Source organism: Gasterosteus aculeatus, chromosome 8, assembly GCF_964276395.1.
Source record: "Gasterosteus aculeatus chromosome 8, fGasAcu3.hap1.1, whole genome shotgun sequence".
Taxonomy (NCBI): Eukaryota; Metazoa; Chordata; class Actinopteri; order Perciformes; family Gasterosteidae; genus Gasterosteus; species Gasterosteus aculeatus.
Genome location: NC_135695.1, coordinates 11,662,963 through 11,690,919, shown reverse-complemented (window position 1 = coordinate 11,690,919; position 27,957 = coordinate 11,662,963). Strand labels below are relative to the sequence as shown.

Here is a 27,957-nt window from a genome sequence, read left to right as displayed (position 1 = left end):
GATGTACACTGCTCATGTGTGATGTGAACATTCATTAAACACATTCCCTTACACACACACACACACACACACACACACACACACACACACACACACACACACACACAGAGACAGACAGACAGACAGACAGAATAATCCAGTGGGTATTTGGGACAGATTAGATAAAATGCCACTTGAGCTTTAAAACTTGTACTTAGAAAAGGCACGAATTATGATTTCCTGGTAAATTATTTTGATATGCAAAGTAAAAATGAAAAGACGTGTCTTGTTTTTCTTTACGTAAATTGACAGCATTTTTTGGCCATAACTCACATATAAGCGTTGTGAAGGACTCTTCCCAAGTCAGTCTTTATTAAGTTATTTCCTTAATTTCACACCTAATGTTTTCCAATGTTATTGTTTTCTCTATTTTTTTTCTCCAAAAGTGCAATAATAATAATAACAAGAGAGCTTAATTTCTCCCAATCTTCCACAGTACCTGAGGCCAGTGACTGTGCTACAAATTCCACATTGACAAACAAAAAGAAAGCCAGAGTGAGCAAAATAATTCCAGAACGCTAAAACATAAAAATACATTTTCAATGCAGGGCGTTGATTTCAAAAACTGAGGATTCAATTACAAAAAAAACAACATAAAAATCCTCCAAATTCTGTTTTATAGATAAATTGCTTCCTGTGTCACTCAAATTTCACATCAGCATCAGTTTACCTTGATCCCAAAAACACACACCAAAGAAAGAAAACGACAAAAAAAGGAAAATAAATCCTACAGAGCAAGTTTCTTTCACTTGAACCACTCCAATGGTTCCCCCTGATCAACAGCTGACACGTGGAATCTAGAATACGCGGCGTCTCAACCAGTATCTTTTTTTCCTATTCACGCCACCTGATTCGAGTTTCATTGTTACAGCTTTTTTTAACTTTTTCCCCACTCCACCCCGTTGTAATGCAGATATGTTTATTTTTCGTTGATAAAGGAATCAAGAGTCTGTTGTGGAGTCAGTAGAACTGCAACATTCCTTTCACTCGCCAGTGGCCGGGGAGCACTGGGAGCGAGAAAGAGAGCGCGAGGGGGGTGAGGTACAGAGTGACAGTGGGAATTAGAGGAGGGATAAAGAGGTGAGGGGGAAACTGGAAAGAGATAAGGGACAGTGGGTCTGTGTAGTTGCTTCCGTTTAAAACTCGACAATGTTTCAAGTTCTCTCCACTCTCTTCTATCACTTGTGCCTCTGGAGGGCTTTCCTCTTTCTCCGTTTGAAGAAACAACAGCACCTGCAGAAAAAACAAAGCAACATCAAGAATTTAGAAAAATAGTGCATTTGGAGACCCGTCAACAAGCGAGCTATTGATACATCAATACAAAATTAACAATAACCAATGCATATTGGTTCAGTGAGATATCAAACAAAGAATTCACATTGGCTTATATTGTCCCTTGAGTTGTGATATTGGGCTGTTCACAATAAAATGCTACTATCCCCAGCCCAGCACTGTCTTTTAGGCTTCTGGGAAGCGGTTTCATACTTGGTTTCGTCAGCCACTTCGACCTCGGTGGGAGCGGTGATGGGAGCGTTGGAGTGTCCGGCTGTGGGATCATCAGTGTTCAGCTCGCCGTTCGTTGAGCTCATCACCTACACGAGTAGTGGAAGAACACCGGACTGCTCATAAACACATTCATTTGTGACTGCAGGGCGGAGATGAACATTCATATGAAAATATGTAAACTTAATTATCTGCAATGATTTGCCCTCTCAGATAAGGTGAGTAGTTCAGCAGGTAATCTGGAATGCCCCAACTAAAACTTCAGAAAGGATTGATTCACATTCAAAAACAGTGATACAGTTTGATTTAGTTACAGTAGTTAATGAAGCTCCTCCTTAGCGCGAGAAACTGTCTACGGAAAAGTGAAACCGGTAATCTCATGTTAAAAAGATCCAACAAAATGAGGCGGATGAAACATTTGAGCAGATCATGGATTATTCTTCTTTTCCCTCCCCCTCTTTTAGCATCAGAAGAGGAAAATAAATTCTCTTTCAATGTACATACGGGCAATCGAATACTGTTTGACAATTGACTTGAAAAATGTGACGGCATCCTTTAAATGCTGCAATTGTATTAGCCAACACTAGGTGTTGCATTTGAGCCACATCTCTGTTCTTTTGTTGACTTAAGAATCCTTATTTCATGAGGTGTGCATCACAGTTGCTGTTGGATATAATGGCCCTTCCTGTGAGCTGCATAAGCAGCCAATGAGGTGAAAGAAGCAGTGCGAGCAAGCAAAACAGGGAAAGCACTGGCACACTGGGATTCCAACAGTGATGCAGACACACAGAGAGAGAGACAGACAGACAGAGAGACAGACCGACAGAGACAGAGAGAGGGAGAGAGCACCTGACAGGCAGGCAGTGTGGAGGCAGTGTGAGAGGGGACACACACACAGAACTACATGGCTTCATGCATTAACCACCAGAGCAGCAGCAGCAGCAGCAGTACCTGAACAGAGCCCCCCAGCCGCTCAGCTGTGAGGTGCGACCCCAGAGTCTCCTTATTGGTCACTGGAGTGGGCTGAGACTCACTTCCTTTGGGCTCAGGCGACTTGACGCAAAGAGCAAAAAGGGTTGAGGCAGATGGTCGTGAAGTGATGAAAGGGAGGGGGGGTGAAGGATTGTACGGGTGAGGGGGAGGCAATGTGGTGGGACGGGGTGAGGGTAGAGGTGTGGTGGAAAGAGGAACAAGGAGGAGGGGAGTGAATGAAAACAAATACAAAAAAAATAAATTATAGAAGACACCTCACAAGCAGGAGCAGGCTTGTTAAGACAAACTATGTTAATAGAGTGGAGGGAGCAAATATTTATGCCAAGCACAGATCAACTCACCAATAAAGTCATGCAGGAGTAAAAGAAAACAGCCTTGATCACCTCAACTTGCTACAAATAACAGTCAATTGTCTGGTATTGTATATCTGGATAAGGGCATTACTTAAACCTCAACCTTTTGATAACACTGACAGTCATTAACAACGAGAATGCGACTGGTGGTTTTGCTTTGAAAGCTTTAAAATGGTGGAAAGTTGTTGCCAAGCCAATTACAATGGAGAACAATGAAAAGTGGTTAGAGTCCAGTGAAATAAGTCAATCGTAAAATCAAAATCACCCCCCTCCTGGTTTTAAGGGGAAACAGAGTCAGACTCCTCAAGCAAAATAAGAAGATTTTTACCATGATATGAGTTCATAGGAACTATTTTCTACTTGAGCTCTTGATTTATTGTCCGTCTACTGAACAAACAAAGAAAACAAGGCTTGGATTGCATGCCGAAATAACAAATAAATACTAAGTCAACACTTTGTCAAACACTAAGCATAAAGCTCGTCATTACTCGTATGAACAATGCAATTTTTGCATTTTCAACTCATGCATGCAATGACTGGAGCTTAGAGTGGCAACGTGTCAAGAATAAAGCCAAAAACGATGCTTTATTTTACAGCAGTATGACATCCTGCCTCATGATTGTGCAATATTCGGCTCATTTCTTGGTAAGGCACACATTTTGTACAAGTCTAATTCTCCAACAGTGACCTTGAGGACATGTGATGTCACTGCCAGTCATACTGTTGACAGTAACAGGAATGAAGCAGGGGTGGAACTGAAAAGAAGCCATTTCCTCCAGGGAGTGCATGTGCACACGATAATAGAAGCTCAGCGGTAGAACTCGAATGACAGGGTCGGTCGGTCGGTCGGTCATTCGGTTGGTAGATTGGCGGTTGGGTGTTGTTTTTGTTGTGTTTTTACTGCTGTCCTCACCTGGTTTTTGGTCTGCTGTTGTGCCTTGTCTCTACTGCTGGGTGGCAGGGGCGTGTCACTGGGGATGGGGCCTATAGGTGTCGGCTGCAGGTATCAACAAAACAAGTATACAGTCAAAACAAAGACAATTTGAAGGTAAAAAGAGTAAAACTTCACAGTGGAATTCAGGGAAACCTGAAAGTATTCAGCACCCATAGTTTGAGCAACACTAGATCAATAGGTTTGAACTGGTGCCGTGATACTCAAGGGTTCAATCCCAGGATTTAAGAGGGAAAGTAGCGGGGGGGTGAGTGGATCGGGTAAGAGGCACTCACAAGTGACTTGCCAACCCAGTCATATTCGTAGTCGAAGACATAGCTGTTCCTGTCAAAGAGATCGGTGAAGAGTTTCCTCAGGTAGTCATAGTCAGGTTTCTCAAAGAAGTCCAGCCTCCTCACATAGCGCAAATAGGTTGCCATCTCTTCTGCAGCAAAGGAGAAAATGTTGTTTCATTGGAAGTCTGATTGAACCAGGATAAAATGAAATAACACAGTAAAGGGTGGCTGGGTGAACTGACCTGGGAAGCTTTCACAAAGCACTTCAATGGGCGTCGCTCGTTTGGTGTCTCCAATTTTCTGATACCTCTCTTTCAAAGTATCTGCCTAAAAAGGGAACAGGAAAAACCACACCTCACACTTAAAACTTGAGACGTATTATTACATCCCCAAATGTAAATATATACAATATTGATCAAAATCGCAAATGAAGTCTCCTTGGTTACACATGATTCCCACCATAGGATAATTCTTATCTGCTACAACATTGCGTCCATGCATAGTTATTTAAATACTTCGACCATTTGAGAAGTGAAATGTTGGCCCTTCACACGCTGGCCTGACATTTTGCTATGAACTATGAATGCAAGGTTCTCACACTTAATCTAGTGTTGTTGCCTGGAAAAAAAACGTCCAATCATAAGGAGCCCAGTGATGATAATTCTTCATCCACAGTTTCACACATAGGTGACCCTGAATTAAAAACTGTCCCTTTACTCCTCCACTGTATTTAAATGCCAACTGCCATTTTGCGTGTTGGTTCCAACATCCCCCACAATAATACATCCCTCACATTCATCTACCACAAGCTTCCTCCCACATAGCAAATGTTCAGAAGAGGTGTTGTGTCTTCTACTCTTTTCTATGCACACCTTTGATTTTGACGCCTGCAAAAATCCCAGAAACTCTGTAACTATAGCCTGCCCTCTTTGCACCGGTAATCAGGCCTTTGCTTCCCAATGCTTTAAATTGTTAATGACCAAGCTGTTCAAATGCAAAGCAAGTGTAGAGCAGTCTGCTATTTTTTTTAATCAAATGCTGTAAGATTTGAGCACTTATGCTTGAACCTATCGTGAAAACAAAGACAAGTGGTGTGTTGTCTATTTACAATCAGAAGTTGATGGCATATTACTTAATAATAGTAGGGAATATTAGTTATTATTTAGGATGTCAGAGCAGATAAATCAGTAAAATGTCTCTTTACCAGCTGTGTCCTATGCAAAAACAAGCTGTTCTTTTTTCAGTTTGAGCTCTATGGGAGGACATTATATTTAAATAGATAATAGATAGAAAGAAAAGAACAACATGCTGAAAATATATGGATTTGATGACACTTGTGGTTATGCTGTAAGTATGATAAGACTAACAGCATAACCACAAGTGTCACTATGTTGGGTGTTTAATCAAAGAATAACCGACTTGGGACAGAGAACACCACTTTGCATCATGTTGTCTTTGTCTTTTACACCCGAGTGCCTTATCATTGTGCATTAGGCCGCCACAAATGTTAAACAACAGCGAAAGAAAGAATCACAAAGGTTTCAATAGTTCCAGTGTCATGTGACACACAGGGTCTTTAAGGTGCCATAAACAATACAGATACATCAGTGGGGAGAGATTGAAATGTCCCCAGTGTGAACGCATGATGAACAGGCTCTCTGTTCCTACGGTCATGTGGATGCTAAGTATGAAAGAAGTACTATAAGGATTACAGGAGTCTATGTAAGTAGTGCGTTTGGTTAATGTCAAACAATACGCTACAGTACCTTTAGGCCCTGCCAGGGGAGGCTACCTCGGAGAAAGTACATGAACATGTGACCCAGTGCCTCCAGGTCATCCCTTCTGCTTTGCTCTGAAAGAGACAGACGAAGATAAAAAATAAGGTTACCCGTTGAAAAATACATTCATTTTATGCCTGGCTGGAAATGAGCAGTAGAAAATACAAGATAATAATGGTCCAGGAACCAAACAAAGAGTTAACGTAACATGCACGCAGTTGAATTTCAGTCAATGGTTGGCTATCACGGCCATTGCCATGTATTTGTAGCCTATATAAATAGGGCTGTTAATAGATTAAACAAAATTAACTAATTCATCTCCCATTGTGAAATCGAGATTAAAAGTAATGAGTAATCACCTTAAAAAGTGTGTATTTTAAACACAAAACTACACACATTTGACTACCTTGGACTACCCTGTTGAACTAGTGACTCTTCCTGCTGTCCTCGTGCAGTTTGCTCTCAACTCTCCATCATTCGACGGCTGTGTTTGAAGTGCTCCCGACATTTAGCCACGACGTTTCCAATCCACTGTCTTTTTGTTGACACAGTGGTGGTCCTCGGCAAGGTCATGTTGAGATGGAAGTAGCTTAGCAGCTAGCTTAGCCTAATAGTCTGTAAAGTGGTCCGTTTGCCACTCATCCCTCTTCTGTTTGACACGTGGAGGAATGCCTCAGCACATTTCTCTGCTGTATATTGAGACTCTTTTACTTCCAATGCAAAAAACTCTCTCAGTCTTCAACGACCGTCTCAGTCTCTCCTCTCTAAGTGACAGCAGCAGCGCTGTTTTTTTTGCCGGGGTCGACTTTGTTTACTTCCGACACGCAAACAAAGTTGGTTTAACGCCGTTAAAATATTTTAGCTCCTTAATCTCGGCCACATTCCCTGCATAGATTAACGCGTTAATGTGACAGCCCTAGTTTAAAACGTTAAAGTCAATGTAAATCCGGAGGGGTTACCAAACCATAGCCCTGCACCAGACACTTTCTTACCCTTTCCCAGGTGTGTGTTGATGCTCATGTAGCGGGCCGTCCCAGTCAGACTCTTGTGCTCCCGGTAGGGGATGTGTTTTTTGGTCTCGGGGTCTATGTACTCTTTGGCCAGACCAAAGTCAATGATGTGGATTGTGTGCTGCCTCTTGCTTCCCGGCCGCCCGACCAGGAAGTTTTCTGGCTTCACATCTCTGTATATCAGGCTCTTGTTGTGGACATACTCCATCCGTGTTATCTGGCCGAGCAATAAACAATATGAAGTCAATTTGAATCAATGAAAATGTAAAGCTACTCAATTATCCTGACATTTCAAACCGAGTATTAAGTATGCAATCGCTAAAAACTTCACTTGAGGCTACACAGAAGACACCAAAATACCACAATACTTTGCATAGCTCCTTTTAGCATTCCCTCCACTATACGTTTGTAATGTAGTCAAAGTTGCACTTTTCTTTCTGTTTGGCTTGAAATCCCAAAAGCTAACTCATTGCATTTAAACCACACCTGCTGCACTTACCAGCTGTATGGCTATCATGAGGACGGTCTTGAGGGAAAAGGTGCGATCACACAGGTCAAAGAGATCCTCTAGACTGGGCCCCAGCAGCTCCAGCACCATGGCGTTGTACTTCCCGCACGGACCAAAGTAGTACACCTGAGGGATTCCCTCTGTTGAGAAATGAAACAGAGTAAGTGAACTTGTGTAAAATGTTGGCCTGGTAATTATAGAACAGCATATTCTCTTTAATCGCTGCTTTTACTCTTCTTTGAGAGTATATCTTTTGCTCCTTCAGAGATAAAAGTGCAGACTGCAAATGAAATAATATTATTTGTTTTATTTAAACAACCAAAGTTTATATACAACACTGCAATGTTTTACTGGAGTATTGAAGTGGAAAATGGATGAACATATGAGCGTTTTCACAACATGACAAAACCCAACAGTATGTCCTTTTGTAGGAAAAATAATAACCATATTTCCAATTGTGCAAAATTATCCAATTCCAATTCCAACTAGGTGACACACGTGGTACTAAAAACCACCAAAAAACAAGCAGACGCACATTGGCCAAAAGCTGTTGCTTCATAACGATGCTGGCTAACAGCTCTTTCAAAACAAAGTGAACTGCTGAGGCCTGTGAGGAACCAGCATCATATTTCACAAGCAACTGTTACAACAGTTCACCGGAAATAAAAACTCATTACCTGGAATATCAATCAGCTCTCTGGTGTTGACATTTCAGAAACACTTTATAATTCATGGACATTGACCTCTAATCCCCAGTCAGAAAGATTATTCGGTGACACTTCACCCACGATCAAAACCACCAGTCTCCAGGTTCATGGTCCTCGCTACCAGGTTAGTCAGTCAACTTCATTCTGTCACCAGGAAGCCATCGGGAAAAAACCTTTGAACCATGAAACCTGAACCTGGAAGCTCAGTAATCATGATACATCACATCGCTGCTGCTCCGACAGCAGACACAGACAGATAAAGAGAACCAATCAGATTAAGATATGGATTAAAACGGGGGACAGGGATTGAGAGACTGGCCAAGCACGTCTTTACTGTACTCGTCTGTAAGGAAAAAAGGTTGTGTGTTTGTTGCGAGCCACAGAGTTTACAAGTCGGGTTTTCCTGATTTACAGTTCATCGGGGAAACAAGACATACAAGGAAATAAACTGACACACATATTCTCATGCGCATAAGCGCATACTACAAGCACGCACACACACACACACACACCTGTCACGCCCTTTAGTCTTTAGGATTTCCAAGGTAATAAAGCCAGTGACGGATGAGGTTGTGACACAACATCCCTGGAAGGGTTGACTCATCAAAACTTGGTCCAAATCTAGAGGGCATTCAAAACACAGTCATCCCAGGAGGAAAGAGCACACAGTGTGTGATAATCTAACGCTGGTGGATTTAAGCAAAGGGCCATGTTTTTCAGCAGTTCTAAGCACCAATCTAGTAATGGCAAAGATGACAACATTAAAACTGTTTTTTTTTAAAAGAGGAAATGACTCTTCCTCAACGGGAACTTGTGAGCACTTCCAATGCTCCAGAATGACAAAGCAACCCTGCCAACCATCATCCTGATCAGGCAAGCCTTTCTTTTCTTCAGTAGGTTAAAGCCAAACAAACAGCAGTCGGCTGCTCTCAAATATAGACAAGAAGTAAACAGACTTGGTTCTGTGATTCTATTACATAATAGAAGGCATTATCCCCGCTGAAGGCAATGTTTTCCTACAAAGAATCGTCGGTTATTGGCCAAAGAGGAGTGCAGAGAAGAGAAGGACAATAAGTGATTTTCATTTGGCTAACACATTCATTGACTTTTTATTAGTACAAATGTTCCAAATGGCATGAATATGAATCCATGATTTAATAACTGCACAAGCTCTCTGCAGCCATTTGCCTGACAACAGTGCTAAAGTGACGGATGCCACAAACTCTTACGCTCACTAACGCAAGACTTGCTTACCATCACTATCACAGTTTTGCAGCCATTACTATCAACAGCATCTTACTCTTTTTACCAAAGATGTGTGGGCTGTGATGTGCACCTCCCAACTAGTGGGATGTGTTCAGGACAGAAGAGAATTAAGACTGCGCAGATAAGCTCCTCTTGGGCGTTAAGTGCTGAGTCGTCCATGCTGTGACATATTTCAGGCTCTTGGCTTGAGCAGGACGAACGGGGTCACATGTCCCCATTTAGCAAAGTTTACAACATAAGTAGATCTAATCTTTGGCCTCGACTCCTCCCATGCTAAAGAGCCATGTGTGCCTTTCTGTCATGTCATCGCGAATCAGCAGGTCATCAGCTGGGACGCTGTGGTCAAATTATAGATATATTTTGAGATCTTTCTCCCCTGAATCTATTACTAATCTCTATTTATTTTATCTTTTTATATTGCGTGCAAATTTTTGCTTTTGTTAATAAAATGAAAAGATGTACTAAATAGATTAACGAAACAACTAGTGAACATCCAACTCCATAACACAGCAACTACTATCACCCCACCCTGTACAAGCACAAAGTCACCACGCTCGAGTGAATCATATTCCTGATATCACAATGTGGGCCGATGTTTGGAGCGAATGAAGAACCCAGACATTAGTCCGTATCAGAAGTTCATACTGTCCTCTGTCCTGCTCACCCTGCTGAATCTAGGGGTGCCCGCTCTGTCCCGGCTAGCGAGCTACTTTACAACCGAACAAGTTACAAGCAATCTACGCTGCGGTCTTATATTTATGTTGGGCATCCTCCTTCCGAGTGTGTTAGCAGTAGCTGCACAAAGTATATAAAACAAAGCACAGTCACAGTTTTTCCTCTGAAGCCTGGCTACTGGTTGCACTGGCATCAGGGAGCAGAGAATGAAGTTGGACATGAAAGAGATTGGTTCTTCTGGAGTGGGAGTGAACACCACAAATGAGCAGCAACTGTTCTATATTAGGAGCGTAAAAAGTTATTTAGGGCCTACCAACAGTGCGGTTAATCACAAAAAACAGGGTTGTTGCAGACATTGAAACTCTCAATGATGGCAGAGCCGCTTGCACAGCTACAAGAGCCTCTCAAAACGAGCATGAACACGCTTCTAGCCGTTGTCAAGGCTCAACTAGATCCCCTCGCTTTCCCACAGAGAAACGAAAAGTCTGACAGTAGCTTCTCATGGCTGGTTAGCTCTGACTAGCGGCTCGGCATCTCTGTCCATGCTACACTGAGCAGTGGTCAGTCAGTCTCTGCATCCCCATTTGCTTCCTACACTCACTGCTCCTCAGATCTTTATTGCATTTTTTTTTATATTGGGAGAGAGGTTCAAGCCGAATCTGAAGGCGTACTCACCTTTTAATAGACTTCTTTTGGCTAAATTATTAAATAAAATATCAATTAGGAATTGATATCTCAACTGCATTTGGTAAATTGACTTTATCTGGGAGAAGAGACAAAACAAGTCCCGATTGGACGTGTGGCTGGTTGCAGAGTGGGAAATGGCACAAACCTAAATGACCTTTTCCTGTCATCAGTTTCACTCCGTAATGGGGAAATGTTTCCATGTGTCGTCTGGATTAGAGACTGAGCATGAGAGTTGAGAGCCAACCATATGAACACTCGCGATAACAGAAACATGGTAAGTGAGCCTTTCCGAAAACAGGCAGCCACGTAGTGTTGTGAAAGAAAATAAAGTCCAGAACCCTTCTGACTCTCGTCTTCTCCCCCTCCCTCTGAAACGCTGTGACCAGCCAGACCAGATGAAAAGAGCTGCTGCCCTTGAGCCACGGCTGTGCATCATAGCACAGTAAACTGTTTGGAGCAGTGCTGTAGGAGGGGAACAGTCAACGTGGGTTGATGTGGGAAGACAAATTACTTGAAATTTGGCCCAAAGTACAATGGGAGCCGTTGGTGTTGTTTTCATGCATCCGTTTCCACAATGGTACATATACACATTTGAAAATGCATAATGCACCATGCACGCAAATTCCATTTGAGAAATTTTACAAAACAGATACTGAATCTGAAAACAGAGGTATCACATTGCAAAGCAAAGGAAATCTGAGCTTTTTTTAACTGAACACAATCGATGCTAATTATAAAACTTCAGAGGAAGACAAATCATGTTTGCCATGGTAGAAAATCAGGAGCATTTTTTCCAAAATACAAGGCATGTTTTACATTAGAGCAAACTAAATAACAGAGGCAAGAAGAAATCCACTCAGTTGAGTACAATCAACATATGTAGCACCAAATTTGAGTGTGAACATTAAGAATTAAATCTTTGTCTTCTTCTGTTGCTCGCTTCCATTGCTAGCTAATTTAACTATATAACAACAACAATAATTACGTAAACAATCCAGATACAAGTGTTCTCTTCCTGCCCAATCTCATCTGAAAAGGCCCATTCACATTTAACTCTTTATTAAGGGGTTCTTACCTGAGGTCCCCAACTGTTTGTAAAATCTATATTCCAAATGGAGCTGCGGTGCTCTGGACTTTATAGGTTCCTGAAAGAGAAGAGAGGAGGAAAAAAGAAAGAAAGATTATTAAATAGAACGTTGACCACAAATCGCCAATTGTCAATATTCTTCTTTCTGTGTTGGTTGGTTGGCTTTGAGCAAAACAGACAACTGTATTTTTTCTTTTTTTCAAGAAGCGAATATATAAAGTAATTTTTAAACACCCATCTTTGCATGACCGTCACAGTCGAGGGGAATTATAGACTCACTAAAATTCCACAAAAGCAGCAGAAGGTAGTTTGTGAGCGGCAACCTCGCATGCACGTTATCAGGATAATCTTGGCCAGCAATTGACTTATAAATGACAGTGGTCCAATGTTGCCATTTATTCTGTGCCTAATATAACTTAAAATCAGTTTGAGGACGGATTGTGGGTAGGATGAGGATAAAGAGCATTTCCAGCTGCTGAACAGCAGGCTTTAGTGATGACACGGCAGATAATCAACCCACCGGGACACATTGTTCATTACATCGCCAGCTCCAGCTTTACAACCTAAAATGTAATCTGATTAACCCCACTCTTGTGATGACAAGGGCATTATAGACAAACGTGAGAAGGATAGAACAGACACACACCCAACTTAACTCCTTTCCTTAATCTTCAGTAGCTGTGCCGCAGACTGGACTAAAGCCCTTGTCTCCAATAGCAGCGTGCAGTCGCCCTTCTCACACACGGCCGACCAGCACAGGCTTCACACGAGTCCAAAGGTGTGCGTTTTGTTGTTGTTCAAATTGATAAGTAAGCTATAATATTGGAAACGATATTAAACAGCCATATGTAACATTACGCTCTATTACAAGACCTTTTTATTTTACACACACGTATAAAAAAAGGCCTTGGAATGTATTTAGCCTAACAGCTTCTCGATAGGTGCTTGAAGTAAGATTATATCTTCCCCATGTGTATTTAATTTCAAAGCACTTCAAATTATATAAACTAAAAGCTCAGCGCTATTAAGCTGCCACAGTCACTCCATTAGGCCTTTATTAAATCAGAAGCGTTTCTCTTCTAGTGCCCTCCTAACACGTAGGAGTGCACACACAAAGTATGAGCTGTATTGTTGAACACAATAGAGAACTTCTTCATCCCTTTGAAATAACGATTCTCTGTAGTCTGTGGCGTTACTTCAAGTTCATTCAAAAGATGCTTCAGGTAACAACCAACTTTACTATGTGCCAAAATATCCCCTAAAAGAGACATATATTATATGTATGTTATGTATAACTGAATTTGTTTTTCATTGGCTTTTTACAGAACAATAAGACCTGTGATTAATTACATTTTTGAATAAAACAACTGAAAAGTCTCTTTTTTCAACTTGTTGATTTATTTAAGTAGCTGTCATTTATTATGAGCGCTGCGCTCTGGATGCTATACAAAGATGTATTGGTGTTTTGAGGTGAAGGCAGAGAGAGCAGGAGCCCCACTGAGATTTCTATTTTAACACGTGGCTCTGTGTTTTGTGGGAGGGCCTGTGTCAATGTCATCAAACACCTGATTGGCTAACGTTAATGACCAGCTTTCTATGATCACAGGGAACATGCTGCGGCTAACAACAGAAATGCTTTTGATATTTTATCATTTCTAATATATTCAGGCCTACAAACTCGTAAGAGACCAGATGCTTTATCATGTTCCCACATGATGCTAAGAGGTACAAACTCAGAGATTACATAAATGTTTTTCCATTTTCTTTGGGAAAAACCAAGACTTCAAAATCCTGCTCTAGCAAGTGGCAGAAAAAGTAAGCAGCCTCTGTGCATAATGGAGGCTAGAAATTGAGAATGGAAGACAGGAGGCTATACACAGGAGCGGAGGCCTGTAGGAGGAAGACATGTGAGTGGGAGGCGGGGCGGGGAACTGCTGCAGCGTCATCCACCTCCCACATGAACATGGCCAATGAGCATGTCACCAGCAAGTCAGACCATGCCAATGAGTAGAGGAAAAGAAAATATATAAACATATAAATAATGAGTCAAAGCAGATGGCGCCAAACCACAGGGCCCTTTAAAACAGCTTACAATGGGAAACACGGGCTTATGGCAGCTTTACGTACTTAAGAATCATCTCCTTTCGTAGCAGATGGGCCAAGGACCGGGACCAAGCTGATGTCAAATCAAGGACAAGGATTTTTGACAGCCCCCGTTCATATCAAATCATCTTTGATCTGCTTTGTGTGCAGACATGTTCCAAGGACACGGCAGGCCAGCATCCACAGAAGCACTTGCACAGAAGGGAATCTAGTGGGTGTACCGATATACTGGTTTTAATTTGTTATGCAATTCATGTTTTTACCATATACCTCCACATTGAGGATTACTACGACCAGGGAGACCCTGCGAGTGGCGTTGAGAGGGGACATATTAATATTCGTGTTCCCTTTGACTCACAATGAATAGCCCACGACAAACTCTTTTGACGTGGTGAAACAACATGGCACACCAACATTTCTGACACGTAAGCAATTTGTAAAATTAGTAACTGTACATTCGAAAACGCGGTCGAATGGGATGTTGGGAAACTCTATAGCCGCTAGCTAGCCAGGAAATGCACTACAATAACTTGTGTTCAGGAGACGGGCGGTGTCTGTTGTCCTTTTCGGTCTTAAAAAGTTGGAACACAGTGTGATTACGGTCACTGAATTCAAGGCGGTCAGCAGCACCAGGGAAACAGCAACGCCGGAGAAAGGGTCAGACATCGCTCGACAGGAAAAGCAGGCGGTGCTGTTATGAAAGCAATAAATATCCATGCAAGGACATGGTCCTGCCATCCTGAGGACGGGATTAATGATTAAAAACACCACATTCAAGGTATGTCTGGCTGGGTCAAAAGTACTTCAGCAAAATTGCATTCTCAACAACGATTGTTACGCTCGCCCACTTTTCTACAACAACAGACCTGTGGTCAGTTTTACAACCATCTAAAAGAGAAAGAACAGAAAGCTATTGACATATCTCACAATGATATCAAAATCATTTATTTTACTACTTTAGAGTTTTGCACGCAAAGAAATATGTTAACATTGTGCAACTTAAATATTGGGAGTGCCAAGCAAACCCATAATAATTAAAGCTGTCAGAATATTAAGTCCATTAAAATGATTGCAAACACCTGAGTGTGCCACACACACACACAAAGGAATACAGTAATACACTCTGAAACCAGATCGAGATAAAGAATTGGTCATTCTGCCCGGAACTAATTACTACTGATAACTATTAAATTCATTTTGTTATCTTAAAAACTCCTGAATTTGGTATTTATTTAGTGCCGTGACATTTGCAGGGCAAAATAAAGTTCAAAAACAAGTAACTTGATTCCTTCTGTTATACTTAAATACAGTGTACGTTTTGGTAACGTTTTACACGCAGAAAGCCGCTTTTTGCCAATTGTGTTGGCCTGTGTCCGGGGCAGCTGACCCGCAGGCCACAAGGGTCCTTCCATGTCCAACCTGCTGCTACAGCGGCCTCTCCGCCTCAGCTGCTCCACAGGGTTTAACTGTGTGCGTCTTTCTGTGGATTTGGGAACAACGCATCAGCGCACAAAATTGTCTCTGCGTGTCAGTAGAAACAAAACATGTCTAACGAGCTTTGAGAGCCCACAAGATTTCATGACCACAATCATGGGCTCCATCGAAAATCACAAGGGCTGCATTTAGGTTGAGTCAAACCATTGGTCTGGACTTTAATACACATGCTGCGAGGGCTACAGGGATGTATCCCGATATGCTTTCTGGTGACCGCCCCGGATATCGTGGTGTATTCTGTTGCAATCGCGCCAGCTAGGTGTTTATTTTCTATGAAATAATTTGTGGCGGTTTGGCTGGTTTCAGCAGTGCAGTGGATATTTTGTTTTCTTCATAGATTATTTATGGGCTAGTAAAGACTAAAACAAAATTGTGACCAATTTCTACCAAAAGCTACCAGAGCCCATGACAACATTTGTATATGTCCTTCCACAAGTCTAAAACCTAAAGACGATCACTTCACAATTATAAAAGGAAATCCTCACATTTTAGATGCCATAACTAAGGATTTATCTTGCAAGCCTGCATGATATAAATAGCTCAAAGTTAATACATTATCAATATTAGCTGTGCAACGGATCATAAAACTCACCAGTTCAAAGTATCAAAAGATAGGATCGGTACAAAATAGGTGTTTTGATTCTAGCAGCTGGTCTACAAGGTTTCAGACTATATTTTATTTTGCCACCATCCCACACATCAGTTTAACCGCTCTGAAGACAGTGTAAACAAACACAAATCAAATGTCATACTGTTATTTTAATGTGACCATTTACAGTGTTACACGCATCATAATGTAGCCAAAAAAGAACCTTTGTTCTTCACCGACTGGCACTATGAGAGAAAAGCATGAACGTAGATGTTCCGATGGCCATCTGCTGAATATTGGTGGGTGGTGATCATGAGTAAAACTTTATTACATATTTGATCAGTATCACACCCAAAAGGACATAATCTGATAAATCCCGTAGTCACGCACACTGAGATGCAATTGAAAAATGGGTTAAATCAAACTTGAAAAGGAAGTCATCTTCTGTGCCTCCAACAGCTTGTTTCATTGCTGATTTGTTTGTCCAATTTTTGGAGTTATTACTGTTAATTTCCTTACAACCAAACCGATACAGCCATTCTTTATCCCCGCTCGTCTGCTGGCTCCTCCGTCAAATCCCAAACATGACTGCATAGACGATTGACATGAGCATATAAATAGTTACGTGATTTATACTGGCTGCTGCTGTTGATAACAGAGCTTGCACCAAACACTTCCCGAGTGGGATCAAATGATGTAATTACAACATTCTGAGGATGCGTGTGTTGCAAGCCATTTCAAGGACCTCTCAGAATAAAACACGTATTGCTTGCATAAACATATGATTATGTCATGACGGATTAGGTGGCGATTTCTGTATTCGAACGTGTGGTAGCCTCCGTAAACGTGTGGATGGAGCGAGCCATCCGCATCACACAAAGTCCTCTTCCCGGGATTAACCAACTCTGCATATGATGTCATCTGTGCTAAATCTGATCTCTGCACCAACACAGCTGAGGAAGCTCAGAATTGACCTATGTGACAGGTTGGAGTAACCACAGCTAAGTGAAAGGAGCGGGTCATTAAATAACAGATATGTTACAATAAAGAACAGGCCTTTACACCTTGTGTACTCAATACTTTGAAGTGTGGACTGTTGGTGGGATAAAATAAACAATATAAATAAATAAACATGTTTTTTTTTTTCATTCATCTGACATTTTATAAAAAGAAAAAAAAAATGAATCAACTATTTTACTTGCAGGCCGACGGCAATTTTTTGTCAAGCCAAAGGGGACACTTGGCGTGCCTCTATGTTTGCCTATGTGTGCCATATTCAAGGGGAACCTACCCGGCATTATACGCGAGGCCCGGAATAGACGGTGACCTTTGCCTGACATCCTGTACACCAACTCACAGAAAACAACAGGCAATGCGACCTCTAGGACAGAGACACGCAAATGTCTAAATAGTGCCATCTTCACTCAGCAGCCCTCCCAGCGGCAGTGATGACGCCAACTGTGAAGCTAAAACAAAATGGAGAGGATTGAAGTGTGCGTTTCTCCATTCATGCACTCTTTATGATTTGGTCGGGAGGCGGCGTAAAGGAGAGAGCGGTGTCGGAGAGCAACAGCCGGCTGGCGTCCAGCGCTTCTCCTGTTTCAGATCAGATTTAACACACCCAGATTGAGCCATCAGCTGCCTGCCAAAATGCAGACGGGTAATTCTGCGCCGTTTGAAATCAGACAAAATTAGACATCGATTGATCGCTCTGGAGCATCCGAAGACAGTTGGGGGGGGGGGGGGGGGCTGAGGCCTTTGACCCGGGTTCACTTCATGCGACAAATTGAACAAACGATCATGATTTAGCCGAGGGGATTAACATTGGTTGGGTTGAAATGGAGTTGAGCCATTTTATTTAGATGGGTGCTGGGGGAGAGATGTGGTACTGCTAAATGAATGGAGAGATGGCATCGGGACAAGCAGCAGTGTATCAGATTATCTCACCGTCAATACTAAAGATGGCTTCCACAGAAGTCCATATACAATGTCCATCATCCTCCTAACGGGTACCGATAAGACTGATGTAAATACCCGGAGTATCGGTACGGTCAAGGGTTAACTGCTCTGGTACTTTCAAAGTTCTGCGGCGCCGTAACTTCTCCTCCATCACATTCTCTACCTCGCTCAGCGACTGTTAGCGATGCAATACGGAGTCTAAAGGAGTTGTTGTTCAATACAGAGCTACTGATAAGGGGAGCAGATGTGTGGTTGAACTTCTATAAAAGCATCCGACAATTTAATGCATCAGCTCTTAAGTCAAATTTGGGGAATTAGAAGGCAGACACGGGGCACAGTGCTGCCAGAAATAAAACCAGGCAGGGGAAGAAGCCCCACTCATCTGAACCCAAGAGGCGAGTCTCCTTTGTCATCTGATACAGGAAGCGTGGCCTAATTTCGAGGTGACGTATAGCTCATTTTTTTAACCTCGAGCTAGTATCCAATATAAATGTTTTTTAATTTTGGGTCCTGATATAGTTCACTAAGTAGAATAGAGTTACTTTTGGTTGTGTGCTTCCTGTACTGTCAAAAAATGTATTGCGTTTGAATTGAGCAATGAGCAGATTGGTGGCCCTGTCGTCCTGAGAGATCATCACCAATGAGCTCAGGCTTCGGAGAAGACAACAACTGCAACAAAATTGTATTTGCTTAAAACAATGTTGCTCCCTGATCAGTGCCCTGTGCACGACACGGTCTACATTTGCCACAATACATCACAACACCATCAAATTGAAGCGCAGTATTTTTCAAACGCCTTATTGATTTCAAATTGAATAGGCTTCTACAGACCCAAAACAAGAGCGTATCCTTGTCCTAGCCCACTACATTCCCTGTCCAAGCATCACATTTTATTTCCCTCTTTTGTGGTATGGGTTTCTTTCATTATAAATTATTCTGTCTCAAAAGCAAACCAAAGGCCATTTTGTCGCAGCTCTTTTCAAATTACCATCACTCTGATTTCCTTTGGGGGGGGGGGGGGGGGGGGCGCCCAGGCTTTTCACTTCAATGATGAAATTTTCACGAGAGTTAAGGCATGACGTGTAAACCTTAATCATAGAGAATGTGAGGGAATATTTGCAACTGTTGCCATGGCACTGACCATAACATAACTTATGCTTAACAAAACAACATAACAAAAATCCTTTGTCAGTGAAACACATTCAAAGAAAAACACAGAAAAGGTGAGCGTCGCAGTGAACTACGTTGTACACTTACAAGTAGAACATTGTCCCTTGTTTGTTGCTCTTAATCCGAGTCAGTACATTTAGACTCTCCTGTGCAGATGTTGGGCCTACACTATAGTACTGAATCCTCCTCAAAGCAAAAAAACAAAACGTACTGTGTTGCTGCTGGCTACTGATTCATTAGAGGATTAACTAGTTGACTGAAGGTTGGTTTTCACAAGCTGTTGACATCAAAGGATTTATTCATGCAGCTGCTCAGAGGGCTCTCTGGAGAGGTATGGGAGAACCCAAATCGTCAAAATGTCACTGTAATTCCAGCCAAACATGCTGATGGAGCGTTTGTTTTTGGGGGTTCTTTAACAACTGCCCCATCGCCGGCGGCTGCTGCTGTAAGCTGCTGAGGTCGACTGCAACAAGAGTTGCTTATCGTGCTTCAGTGGGAGGCAGGCAGGGGACTTCGGTACAACATCTCAGATTTCCTGACCAGCACCAGGAGCGGCTTCACTCACACCAACAACCGTGCTGCTGTGCCCCTGCATCAGTGACTCAGCTATAGCGAGAAATGAAAGCCCTGCCTTCTCCAGACACACAGAACAAGAACATGGCACACCGTGTTTAGGTGCTCTTTGAGAGCAATTCACACAAGTTATTAATGAAATACTCGATTTAGGCCAATTTGAAGCAGTCCTCCACAACGAGATGACAATTACCTCAAAACGTTGTTGTGGCTGACGTTATCTCCCAATCTACACGTCTAGCAGAAACTCAGCTATATCAACAATCCTTTCATATGAGATATCTGGCAACATCTGCTTTCTTTTTTTTAAAACAGCTGCCTAATGCAGCCGGAAACAACACTGATAAGAGAAGTGAGACCTAAGAGTCAATTGGAAGTTTTTGAAGTGAAACAATGAGCTTGAATATGCTGAAACTAAGTGTAGAGCCACGGGGAAGCACAGAGACAGGTGTCTGAGGGACTCCAGAGACTCCACTCACCGTTTTTTCATTGACGTTATACTATGAGCCTATACATGACGGGCCAGATCATTTGCTCAGATAACACCCACTCTCTGTCTGTCGTGTTTCTTTTAAAGAGCAAAACAACAAGTGTTAATATTTCAGACAGCAGCCAGGCCTTTTCTTTTGTCATCTAGCCAAACTTTGGAATCGTGGAGGTCCACAGACAACACTCGTAGTTTAAGCATGAACCATCCTCAAGTTCAAAGGCTAATAAGATGAATCCCGGACTACCATTGTGTTTTTAAAGTCAAAGGGCGGTTTCATTTTTAAGTCCGCAATCAACCCGTACTTTGAACAAGCCCTGGCAACGTACAACACTACTCTGTATGTACATGGCTGGCACACGGTGCACAGTTGGGTCTCTGTGTTTGCCTCACTGTATGGTCAGTCCAATATCGGCCCCCTCTCGCTTTGTCTGGGGAGGCACGTTATATACAATTCTCTTTTTACACTCCTCCCATTTGCAGATAATATTACATCTACTTGTTGTTGTCAAAAGTGTTTGTTGACACAATAAAAAAAAAGCCTCCAATTGGTTTATCAGTCCCAGCAGCACGTCTCACAAGTATCTCCCATCCGTCAAAGACTAACTACATGCAAATTACCTCTACTCAAATACACGCGGTTACATTTGGAACTTCAACTGTTTGCAGAGTGGACTGCTAGAGGCTCAGTGACAAACCATTCAGTTGGATTTATAAGCTCAAAGAATAGATTAAATAGGTGTGTGTGTGCATGTGTCCTGTACCAGAGGGTTCATTACCTCAATAAGAAAATACCCTGAAGGTAACCACACACATACACACAGGCATTAAAATAATAATAGTATATTAGAGTGATGAGATAAGCGTTTCGTAGAAATAGAGGATTAGACGGTTGTTTTCTCAGTGGACAGTTATGTCACCGTGCCAGGGGCGCGCATCGATGGAGATAGGGGCTAGTTGCTACGCCAAGCATGAGACAGAAAGCAGAATGAAATGCTGCTGTTCCTTTAAGACAATGTGATCTCCCTTTGGGAGTAAAGCCTGCAGTGTACATACAGCAGCGGCTACATGGTCCTGCCTCCATCACATAAGCGTTTGTCAGTGTGAGAAAGCATCCAGCTGAACTAAAGACTGAACCACTGTGTCCCAACAAGGTCCGCAAAACAAAGAGGACCTTTCACCACTCAGCAGTTTCCCCCTTTCTCTCTTGCGGCAGCATTCACAGCGGTTCCAGATCCACTGACAGAGGATCTTGTGCATCTCCATCCCTGCAGTCACATGGTGGAGCCGGGCGACACTGGCATACACCTTTGTCCCAGGTGCAGGCAGGCACCACCCACGTGCCCTGCTCTGCAAGTTGGTACACAGGACACTCAGCACTTAGAGGCAGCAGCTGAAGGAGTGAGTATTATGAGGCTTCCCGCAGAGGCTGCCATCTACAACTCATTAGGTTGCAACAAAGGAGAGATTAAACTAGATTTAACCAGCCAGATAACAAGTCACACTTTGTTAGAGGAACGTTTCCATATTGGTTGCTAGCGGAAAGTAATAATTGGCATACTTCCTTACAAGTTTACTGAGATCAACAGTTGATCAGTTAACAATGAACTTGATTTTAAATAATTAATTTGGTATACCATAAGTATTCAAATTGTGTTTTAAGTATGCATGAAAGTGTAAAAAAATGTGTTGCTATATATCCTGTTAATGTAAATAATAATAATACTAATAAATATAAATAATAATAATAAAATAAAAAATTGAATTTAGTTGCAACCTTATTGTAACATTAGGATCGAGAAATAATCCATCCCTACTTGGGTCGGGTCATGTCAAATCTTGATAATAATACATCACAATTAAATAATATCATAATTTTGTATAGCTTTATGTGAATGTAATCAATTAAAACTACTTATGGAGGATTTTGTCTTCTAATTAAGCAAGTTAGCATGTCCTTTCTTTAAACGTAAACAACGTAATTCAATATGTAGTTTTATCATGATACGATCCCATTCAAAAATACATTTTTATATAGAATTATGGCCTAGCCCTTCTCCTTTCACATGAAATAATAATTATAAAGTTTCCTTCATTCCAGCAAACTGTACAACATTCTTAAACATCAACAGATTCTTGATGAGTCTTTTAGGGAAGCTAAAAGCTAAAAACATAACCACAACTACTTTCTTCCTATGTTTTTGTCTCACACTTATTATTATATCCAAGTTAACGGAAACTTTCTCGAGAAGGTGTTAGCAGATGATAAAAATGGATAGCATGGCAACTTTGATTTGGACAAAACCAGTCCTACTTGACAGCCGGTGACATTCATTGGTCACCCAGTGAGCTGCAGGAGCAAACTGCAACATTTCGTTTCAGCCCGAGAATTGGAAAGTCCTCTCTACATCAGGTGTAGAAAACACCAGTAAAAGGGTAGAAAACTACTTTGAAAATATGAGACATGTTTTTTCTAGTTTGTTTGGAAAATCGAAATCCATAAATAATAATAACAATAAATGTATTAAATTAAGCGAAAGGAGTAATCAAAATTGCTCCAAAAATGCAACAAAGAAAAATTCATCTTCACCTGAAATTAGGAACATTTTTAAATGAAATATAATTATTAACATAATTAATCAGGAGTACAAGCCGTTTCAGTAACTGGGCTTTGTTGACACCATTACCTCACTTCTGATTCTCACTTGAATAAATTCCAATAGACAGTGTGTCCAGTGGGCTACAAGATCCAAGGAGCAATGAAATGGCCCTAATGCCAGATCCAGATATAGCTGGACACCATGAGGATAAAAATACCCAAACAGATGGGAGGGTTCACAGGCAATGTCGAAGAGGCAGCCAGCACAACTAGAGATTTTAGAGAAGAGAACTGTTATTACAGCTTTTTGCTAACCTCTGCCTTCCATGTGGTCAACAGAGCCTTCTGTGGATGCCCATTCAGAGATAATAACTTTGCTGGGAGATACAATGCGGTGGAGGTGAGGCCATGCCCTCCAATCAGCTGTAGTGCTGACTTATGCATTGCTTACTTTAAGGCAGGGCCAGAGAACGAAAAATATCTTCCACTGAACAGAGTGCTACAAGTAGCAAGATATTTATAGCAAAGAAAAGATGCGATGAAGGGAAACGTTGACGACCGGAGGAAATGGTTGGTCAGTCACTGCCTGGCCTGGAAATGGACAATCACAAAACAGATCTTTGACATTTGATGTGGTTTCTCACAACCTGTCTAAATGGTGCTCAACCAGTGCCTCTGAAAAAGGGGGTTTGTGCCGACACAAAACAAAAATGTTGTATATTTATTGCTCTTTGGGCCTGGTGTGAGCATCGTGAATGTTTACATTTAAGGAAACCTTAAATGTAAACATTTCAGTCCATAAGACACCAAGTTAGCCACACCACACTTACTTCTTCAGAACAACTTTGAGGAACTAAAAATAGTCATAGTTAAAAAAAAGAATAATAGTTCATCGACCGTTTAAGAGGTCATCCAATCTACCCGTCTTCATCGCATTGATAAAGACAAGAATGGTTGACTCATTAACAGAACATTGGCCCAACCTGTCAGAGGAGGGAGTGGCTGACAGTTCCGGTTTACTTCCTTTGTTTAACTCTTAAAGTCAAAGTGCTGTTGAAAAATCAAATATTAAAAAAAAAAAAAAAACACAACAGGTGAGTAGGATTCTTCACATAGGTTAAGGTTTGATGTTGGAGTAATGTGGTGCGCACATGAAACTGTCAGTTCATTTTTTCTGTGTTACTTAACAAACCCCAAAAATGCACTTACCAATTTGATGGCCACATATTCGTTAGTATAGAGATTTTTTCCCAACCGGAGCTCTCCAAAGTTCCCGCAGCCAATTTTTTTACCCACACGGAAGTTTGGCCCAACCATAAGAACTCCAGAATTGGCCCCCGAACTCCGGCCCCCATGTCCAGTCCTGCTGCCTGCCGTCTTAGACATCTTTTTGCCTTCCTCTGTCTCTCCCTTGCCCCCTCTCTTATCAAAGTCCATAAGCTTGTGATACCCTGGCCTCTCCACGGTTATTCTCCAGCCATGCAAACCATAGAAACTCCAATAACTCTTTAGGGAGGGGTAGGGAGATGAAAATCTCACAGGACAGATGGAAGGTGTTGTTGGTGCTGTTAAAATGGGCAATGGTTCAGAAGAGACTTAAAAGCGCCCTGTGGTCCAATCCAAGAGCTCTTCTGGTGAGTGCTTCCTTTTTACTATGCGTTCCTCGTTCACCGGAGGGACTCCAATCTTGAGTTTCTCCAGCTCCAGTCTCAGAGTAGCATGTCCCTGCCTGAGGAATAGGCAGGTTGTGCTAGTATATGCCTGCAGACGCACATACAATACTTGTCATAAAAAAGCACTCCAAAACCCAGCTACTGCATCCACAAGGCCTCTTTGGAACATCTCCTGGAGTTCCTCATTCCTTCTGGTCAGCCTTCAGTGACACAGTGATCACTCCCCATGTTGAAGGGTGGCATCAGGCGTGGCAACCCAGAGTCAAAGAACAGTGAGGCGAGAGACGGGTCACTGATGGATTTGATGTCTGGTGGATATCTAAAAAGGAACAGACAGAAATCAATTTTCTGTATGTACAACAACATGGATCCTCAGTCACAAATAAACACTATTTATTTATACTAGTACTTTTATTTCTATTAAATATACTGGCCAATATGTCAATGTTCTATCAATACAGTGATACGAGTCTAGATTTCTTACAGGGATAATGTAGATGCAACAGACAACAATTCACGGCACAATTGTGAAATCACAAGCATAATTTCAGGTTATATTGGTTGCTGTAAGTAGACGATCTCTGTGCTGCTTTTAGCCAACAACTCCATGTTGACAACTCTGTGCGGAGAGCAGGTAATACAGGCACTTGCATATGGCAGCAAACCCTTTTCTATAGAAAGTCACTTACACGGATCAATAATACGGTTTCAACGCAGTATAACATTTACATCATTGGGAAATATATTAATAACATATTATTGGGAGGCTTTGGATAGAGCCTCCCTTACAACTAATTCCACTGTGTCTGACAGCCTAAGAACTAACATAACCCTCACAGGAGTAAAATACACTACAATCAAAACATAAGGAAGACATTTAGTTGTAAAATATTAATTAAACGTTTTTACACATACCGGATAACTTTGTGATATTAATCTGAGTAAAGAGTTTGTTGCCCAGACAATTGGAGGGATGACATATTATATCAAAATGAAACTACAGTCTTCGCAGTGTGAGATACTAAACATAAACACAACACACTAAAAACTGTGAGAATGTCTGTACTCTCTCAAAAAGAGGACATTTAGTATGTAGTCAATCATTAAGTCCGTCTTCCTCCCTGCAGTGTAAAATGAGAAGAAACTAGCCTGCTTGTTCACAAGATTAAGAAGCACAATAAACATGGTTGGCAAAGTCAACAACTGCTGAAATGGGAGGGTGCATCATCAAGGTGACACGCGGAAATGCACTTGTACACTTTTATGATCATCTTTGAATATGAGATCTAAGTAATCTAGGGTCTGCGGGAACGTTTGGTCACCCTGTCCCAAATGTATAGGCTGTGTCATCTGAGGAAGTTAAGTATTGTTTTTAGGTCAACTGTTTGATATAACTCAAGTTGTTTAAAACGACGACTGAATGAGTAGTCACAGAACTCGCATTGAGGAAGCACATGCAATACAGAGATAAAAATAACTGAATGATACCTCGCCGAAACAAAACCTTACGTCAGCCTGCTACATTCAATGCTTTGCTCGATTCAGTTACGTTAGCTGGAACGAACACGATACAAGACAATTTCAGAGTAATTATATATATATATCGAGCAGCAGAAACAACAAATCGAAAATGAACACTGGCACCTAGAACAAATTGGAAAACGTTTGTTTCCAGTGGTTAAAGAAGCTCGCGTTATTGCCGGCTAGAAGCTAACACTAACTGGCTTAGTAATCGACTAGTGGATAGCGTCTGTCATTTTTCGCTAACGGTTAGTTCCGGGTATTAAGTACCATGGTACTCCTTTTCATGTCATGAAGTTTATTTAACAATACGATATTTTAAAAGTAATGCAAGCAATCGTATTCGTACAGCGTGAGAAACCCCAGGGTTTACGTTAGTAACGTTAGCGCTCTTGTTCGGCGGACAAGGCCAGATACTTGTTTAGCAAGCTCGAGTTAGCCTAATATCTTCGGGGGCCAGTTTGCGCATTATCTAAGTTTAACGGTTACTATTTCCTTGGAGTAACGTTGAGTAGAAACATCATTAACTAAATAAATGAATATAGCTGGAGTGCCGTTGGGGAGTTTATCTTGACGTTGCTGCTAACGTCAAATCGAAAAGCCACATAGCAGTAAAAGCTAACCTAGCTAGGACCTACCAAAAACACCGCTCCTCTTGGCCCGACGCCTCATAAAAAAACACCTAACGTAACGACGAAACGCCAGCTAATCTGTTAACACTTCACCACGAGAACACACGCTTACCAAACAGTTATTATTTCGAGTAAACAACTTTAACCTGGACAGAACATAACATATGAATAGATTGCCATTCCCTGTGCAATGTTAACCTGGTTAGTTAGCGTTAGTAAATGCTTAATAACAGAGATAACGTCCCAGGCGAGGTTGTAACTACTTAACGTTAACTTAATGTCACCAACAGGATAGACGTTCAAATAAAAAAAGTGGTCTTTGTTTCACCTGTAAGAGTATCATTGTCAAGAGTTCAGATTCCTGCTACAGCCATTATCCTGACCACTGGTGGGCAACTCCTTAATCCCGAACAACCGAATGCACAGCAACGGCAGCCTGGGATCTCTTACCGCTTAGCTCGCCAGCTAGCTATTTAGCAAGCTAACGCTAGCAGGCGGAGAGACCAGCGAGAAGGTTTTACCTTCCGGCGGGGCCGCCGGCCTCTTAAAAACAACCGTCGCGAATGCATTTCTGTCGCCAAAGGGGAAGCGCGTTACCTTCACATTTCTGCTATTTCCGCAGTCGAGGTCATGTTTCTTCGTTTGAGGGTATGTTCTCATTTCGTTTCTCTTGCCCTCAAGTTCCTACGGTTTTGCTGTCTCTTTAAGCCTCAGCCAGCCGCCGATACCCGGGCAGGCGTAGCGTCACGCCGGCTCACGCAGTGATACGGTGGAAAACTTGCGCAACTGGTTTGAGGAATTTAAAAAAAACAGCAGGTATGCGCAGCTAATTAGGTAGCTGCAGCAAACTGGTCGATTTAGTTGACGTACTTTTAACATGTTTGAGAGACGGGTGAGGATGCAATGGAGTGAAGACACAGAAACATACACGGGCCACGCGGTCATGTTTTCTTATTGAACGCCACTCAGGTTTTTCGTGTTCTAAATATGATCCTCGAACCGGATTAGTGACAGGACGACTTTAAAAAGTGTGACAGCTGTCACCATTTTAGAACAGCTGGGATGGAATGGGCAATCAAATGCTATAGAGCCTAAAAGTCACCCATCCAAACTTTTATGTACCATCGGCTTCAAGTACTCCAAAGAGTACTCGTTATGCAGAGTACATAGCATATTTTAGAATTACATTCATCGTATGAGAGGATTATAACATGTATGCATTAATGTGGACATACATTTAATGTTGACATGGCTACAGTTGAACTACTATTCACATTGCTGCCACTTGTGAACCTCGGGCATCAATAATGTTTTTCTCAATTCA

General features: G+C 41.8%; 1 protein-coding gene across 8 annotated transcripts; it reads right to left on the bottom strand.

The window, feature by feature from the left end:
* Nucleotides 1-327: 327 nt before the first annotated feature.
* csnk1g2b (casein kinase 1, gamma 2b) lies at nucleotides 328-27,421 on the bottom strand. 8 transcript variants are annotated; one of them, XM_040184001.2, is made up of 12 exons: nucleotides 27,231-27,421; nucleotides 24,017-24,799; nucleotides 11,822-11,891; nucleotides 7,403-7,551; nucleotides 6,886-7,120; nucleotides 5,882-5,967; nucleotides 4,358-4,442; nucleotides 4,116-4,264; nucleotides 3,802-3,885; nucleotides 2,494-2,595; nucleotides 1,525-1,631; nucleotides 328-1,272 (listed from the first exon to the last, which is right to left on the bottom strand). In XM_040184001.2, exons 2-12 carry the CDS (start codon nucleotides 24,242-24,244, stop codon nucleotides 1,218-1,220), a joined length of 1,350 nt encoding a protein of 449 aa, XP_040039935.1. In that variant the 5' UTR covers nucleotides 24,245-24,799; nucleotides 27,231-27,421; the 3' UTR covers nucleotides 328-1,217. The 8 variants fall into 8 exon arrangements, with proteins under 8 accessions (XP_040039935.1, XP_040039938.1, XP_040039936.1 ...); XM_040184004.2 differs by having other exon boundaries at nucleotides 4,116-4,261; XM_040184002.2 differs by lacking the exon at nucleotides 27,231-27,421 and adding an exon at nucleotides 26,962-27,219.
* Nucleotides 27,422-27,957: the final 536 nt, after the last annotated feature.

Bases quoted from the DNA above. Each gene is read 5' to 3' on its own strand.
- csnk1g2b (XM_040184001.2), bottom strand. From the start codon at position 24,244: ATGGACTTTGATAAGAGAGGGGGCAAGGGAGAGACAGAGGAAGGCAAA. The intron at 7,552-11,821 runs GTAAGAACCCCT...ATTTCTCAACAG, and splicing joins CAAACAGTTGGGGACCTCAG to AGGGAATCCCTCAGGTGTAC. The intron at 4,265-4,357 runs GTCAGTTCACCC...CCTTTGCTGCAG, and splicing joins GCTTTGTGAAAGCTTCCCAG to AAGAGATGGCAACCTATTTG.